The sequence below is a fragment of the Leptidea sinapis genome, chromosome 45, assembly GCF_905404315.1.
Source record: "Leptidea sinapis chromosome 45, ilLepSina1.1, whole genome shotgun sequence".
Taxonomy (NCBI): domain Eukaryota; kingdom Metazoa; phylum Arthropoda; class Insecta; order Lepidoptera; family Pieridae; genus Leptidea; species Leptidea sinapis.
The window spans coordinates 6,251,839-6,257,327 of NC_066309.1; the positions used below are offsets into that span (position 1 = coordinate 6,251,839).

The 5,489-nt window shown below is 34.3% G+C and overlaps 1 protein-coding gene across 1 annotated transcript; it reads right to left on the reverse strand.

The window, feature by feature from the left end:
* Positions 1–3,821: 3,821 nt before the first annotated feature.
* Positions 3,822–5,083, reverse strand: LOC126977420 (N-terminal Xaa-Pro-Lys N-methyltransferase 1-like). The gene has a single exon (XM_050826221.1). It carries the CDS (start codon positions 5,018–5,020, stop codon positions 4,358–4,360), a length of 663 nt encoding a protein of 220 aa, XP_050682178.1. The 5' UTR covers positions 5,021–5,083; the 3' UTR covers positions 3,822–4,357.
* Between the last annotated feature and the right edge of the window lie 406 nt (positions 5,084–5,489).

A 5,489-nucleotide genomic window follows, 5' to 3' on the forward strand; every position in this document is an offset into this window, starting at 1 on the left:
ATTTCTATTAAATTACTGAATCTACCATATGTTCGGTGAAAATAGAGCACGTGACAAGAACATACAAGAAACTCAGCGGCCACTCATTGCAATAAAAAGAGGATGTAAATACTGCGTAATAAAAGGCGGGATTGCCCAAGACAATTGAAAAAACAAAAAAAAATTGTTAATTTTGAAACGTGGAGTGATTGAATTAGAAGTAATTACAGTATAGCGATTGGCGACGACGCATAATCCGGCTAAATTTGAAAGCAAACAGTTGCTTGAAACGTAGTGGATTCCGGCTATTTCCGTTTTTTACAAGATTATAGCCGTCATCTGTCATCTATCAATGACTGCATGTTTTATACAATCGAGTGAATCGCTTTTTTCTTAGTTTGGCTAGGCTGATCCCCATTACCAAATGATCAATTAGGCGCCACTGTTAGTTTTCATTTCAACCAAATTTCAAAATGCGAAATTTCACCAACATTTTTTTGGCACATCATAGGCTGGCAATGCTTCTCTTGACCTTTTGGTGGTGCTGTGGTCCTTGAATGTTTAGTTAATCTTTTTAAATCAGTAGAGCCCTTTACACAGTTGTCCCCTCAAATATAACTTACTAGGGAGACTTAGAACTGCCAATAAGGGCGGAATGTATTGAATACAAATACATCCACATATTCTATGTGCAATATTCTCAAGGCAAAAACATTCAATGAGTTGCTTGGTAGGCCTAAGGTGCCTGCACCACTCGTCAATGGGCTTGCCAAAAATATAGCTTAAAAGCTAGAGTGGATTTTCCACGGACGAGTAAAGAGAGAAGGACTCCGTGTCACCTTACATAACAGTGAAGCACCAAAACAAGCCGGTAAACGAGTAAATACACAGCCCCACGCACACACTTACACGAATACAAACCGATCGGCCGCTATTATAAGATATGCCATTGTCTGACAGATCAGTTTGCGACGCAATAAAATATTTTAAAAATTCCGTCGTGCGCTGTGAAGAAATGTAAAAACGATACTATAAAGGTATTATATATAATGTTTGTTATCCCCCGTAACCGCACACACACTAGCATAAAGGTGCTTCACTTGCTAATATCCCGGCACAGAGTCCTACTTTTTTTACTCGTCCGTGGGATTTTCTATCAAAATTCCAGATGCTTGAGATCAAAATAAACTTGTAACTATTCCAAGAAAACACTTATTATTTTATTTTTTAAATGCATATATGAGAAAAACGCTGATTGCATAATTTATGCGCGTTAATTAACCGAACGCCACAAAGATCAACAGTTACCAACGAACGGTATCTTGATGAAGTTCGCACGCTTCTTTCTTGAAATCAGCCAACGTGTCACAGAAGGCATACTAAGTGCATTATCGTGTTTCTTCTTCGTCGGATTACTCTTGACAGAGCAGTCGTGGTCACGTCGAACGACGAACGATTCTACGCCAGTTATCCCTGGCTGTTGCTTCTCTTGCACGTGTGTTGAGGGGAGTATTGGTTAGGGCTTTGATCTGGTCTGTCCAGCGCATAGGGGAGCGTCCTCTTGACCTACTGCCGTTGAACAACAAGTCTGTCTATGGCATGCTCTCCACGTCGCGTGATATGTCCAAAGTATCTGAGGATACGGGCTTTGACTATAGATGAAAGCCTTTCTTTCATCTTGAGTTCTTTAAGTATCGAGACGTTTGTACGAAGTTGTGTCCAAGACACTCGTAGCATTCGTCTCCAACACCACATTTCTAGTGCGTCAATTATCGAGTTATCCTGTTGTAAATAAAACATCTAATAACATCATTTCAAATATACGTACTAATCCTTGAGGGTGGTGAAAAATGGGAGATTGCTTGGGCAATATGAATGAATCCGTCAAATAAAATTTATACAATTTGTTATATAACCCACTACTTTAAAAACTTAACAAATTGTTCAGATTTGCAAGAGCGACATCTCAAGTCCATTTCCTAATATGCACATATTGGGGTTGAGCAGGTTAACAACTGTAAAATAGATCTTGAAGATGCAGCCACAACCTGAGAGTTGAACAAAGCATACAAGATTTTATCATACGCACTTGAACGCTTGGCTCAGTTGGAAAGAGCGCTCGCACGGAACGCGAGAGGTCACGGGTTCTAGTCCCGCATCGTTCATTAAATTTTGTTTTCAGTTTTATTTGTGTAAATTAAGTTTATGTTTGTGTTGTCTCAAAACTATTGTCATAGAAATATTAAGGCATAGGAACAACTACACCATAAACTTAGTATACTAGCGTAATAGACGAACGCTGTGTGAGAGTGAGATAACTATCCTTACACAAAAATCTAAGTGTGAGAAAGAGACGGAATATATAAACCATGAAACTAATTTTAAACAATTTAGTGTCCATTAGTCTCCTGTCAAATTGGACCGCGTTTTAATTTAAGTGTTTTAACGGATATTAATTAAAAAATATAATGGTGTCGTGTTCTGTATTAGATTGTGTTGTAATATACAGCAGCAATCCAAATAAAGAAACATTTCACAGGTAAATGCTGATTCTTCAGTACTACTTTCGTGATGTTTATTTTCGTAGAACATATTTACAAAAAAATTTGCAATTACATTTTAAATGCGCATTACACTATTTTCTATAGATCATATTAATTAAAAAAAAATGTGTTAGATAATAAAATATTGTATAAGTGAATATGACGCCGAAATCTAAATTTGTCAAAGGAATTGAACATAAGCAAAATACTACATACTTCACTAACTCACTCACACATCTGTAAAACTAGTCTCGCCGTAATAAAGACAGAGATTGCCTATTTCGCTAATATACAAAGTTTATGCATCTGCAACGAAACGAGTAACCCGTATTATGATCAAGTGATTATTCGTGTGTTGTAATTATTTGAAGTTCGATACCCAATGAGTGAAACGCTACTATTTCTGTCTTTATTCTCAATAACGGTTAGCAATTTGAGCAGACAATATTAAACTGATTAGTGAAACATTTCTTCTTAAAAAAAATTAAACGTGGGGCTGGAATGATCACATACCAAAATACACATTTAGGGTGGGTTGTACCAACTAACTTTAGCAATAACAAACATGTTAAAGTACCAGTTAAGAAAATAATTTGTTGCACCAATTGACAATTTTTAGATTACGTCATAACTTTAACTGTTAACTGTAACCGTCCAATCTTCGCCGGTTTAAGACATTGTTAATGATAAATAGCTAAATAGCGACCTGTCAATAGTTTCAAATAAATATTCAATATTGACTTAATATTTAACTTATTTTTATTTTTATTTTAACTCATCGTTACTGTTAACGTAAAATTTGACTTAAACTTTAACTATAGCGATGCAACCACGCCTTAAAAAGCCAAAATATTGATTGAATTTAAAAAAAAACCTTCGTAAATAATTTATTACCCCACGTACACATGATAATGATCAAGAAAAGCGCTGTTTTAGCGGCACGTTACAAAATAACACGGCAGAAACAATCGCCACTTGAGGAATGCCTTAACCGTGGTTAAACAATATAAGATATAAAATTTCACGTGGCCCCATGAACTAAGCGCTTTCTAAAGCTTACAATGCTAGCGAAATCATAAGTAATGCGAATTAGTGATATTTGCTGTGAATGGTAGTTCTGCAATTGTAAGATTGTTCAACTGTAACCACTCAACCATAAAATGACTAGAAAACAAACTCTGTTCTTAAATATTATAATAGTATACTTATCATGTTGTACCGAGTATATTGTATAGTATACCAGATACAACATGAGCTGAAATATCAGAAAGCTTAAAACAAAATGTCTTAAAGAAAACAGTAATGTTTATTTATTGCCAGTAATATTTTTATATCTAACTTATCTTCATTAGAACTTTTTCAATTTTGATTCAGGTTCTAAAGTACGCTTTATATATAAATATGAGGAGGTATTTTTAAATCAGATTTTTGAAGATTAATTGCTTTTTTGAATGAAATTCCAAAATAATAGTTTATTATATTATGTATATGGGCAATCAAAATTCTCATCTCATCATTTGTCCATTTTGAAATCTAATATCTAATCCATCTAAGAAGCAAGTATTTTGTAACTAGTGGTGAATGTATTAGCAAATAAATTACAACATCACAGTACGTTTTAGATCCTAGTTTTAAACTAAATAGGTATTATAATCACGAACTAGCTCCACGATTTACCACTTCATCAGAGATAAGACCCTCTCACTATAAATTTGATGTGCACAACTTTGTTGATGTCTTAAAGTTTTGGTAATCAACGAATTTATATAAATACCACAGACAGTATTCTCATAGTTAATTTACATTTTAATTAAATTGCTTTAAGTATATTTTATTCAACTGGTTTGAATCGGTTTAATTGCAATCATGTAAACAGGATATATGTCGTCAGGGAAATTGGATTGCTCTTCACTTCGTATTACGTCAACATTAGCTGCTTCAAATATTTTTTGAAATAATTTATATGGTCGGGTAACAGATGAATCCACGTCATCATATTCTATACAGTCTGAGGTGGCTACATTTTCTTTTATAACAATAACACCGTTTTCATTAAGAGCTTCGCAACATCGTTCCAAAAATTCTACAAAATCGTAGTCATTGAGATGCCCAAGTACCCACTGGCACCAGATAACATCGTATTGTTTTTGCGGTACGAAATTTTGCAGTCCAATTTGATAAACTCTGCCTAATTTCGCATTACCTTCACCAATCCATTGTTTTGCCGTGTTAATGAACTTCTCGTCTTGTTCGACTAAATCGACTTTTTTGAATATAGGTATGAGAAGGTTCTTTGCTATTCTGCCGATACCAGCTCCACAGTCTAATGCACGTTTTCTAGCTGGTGGATTTTCTGAAGATAACAGTTCACTTAGAAATTTTTTTGATCCTTGAATATCGGTTTCCGTAATATGACCATAGCCACCGAGTACACCATCAATAGTCGACGGTACATTCGCCCAGTAAAATGCTGCATCTGTGTAGAATTTGTCTCCCATATTTAAATAAAAGGTTGATTTAGTTTTTTGTAGTATTGGTTTGTAGCATATTAAATTTTTTGTTTGACATTTAAGATGATTAATCAATATATTTATTTTTAGAGTTTAAACTGTTTGTAATTTAAATATAAGGAGTTTATATAGGATGAATGAAGAAATAGTTTTTATCCTATTTCTGTGATAAGCAGTGATATAGCTATGTACTTACGTAATACGTAAATAATTAATTTGGTTGAGACCTACCATAGCTACAAATCATAATATAAGGTGATATTTTAGACTATTGATATATTGAATAATAGTTTCCCAAATCGTTCTTATTATTTAAAAGGCACCGGATAAGGATGATGAAATGAAAATGGCCACTTAAATGGTGGACACGGGAAAACTTCAGGTAAATTAATCTTAAGCCAGCAACGCTTTTGTGAATCGTCTATTATGTAGGAGGATGTAGGTGGTGATCATTTTA

Excerpts from the sequence above, each read along its gene's own strand:
- LOC126977420 (XM_050826221.1), bottom strand. The coding sequence starts at position 5,020 with ATGGGAGACAAATTCTACACAGATGCAGCATTTTACTGGGCGAATGTA.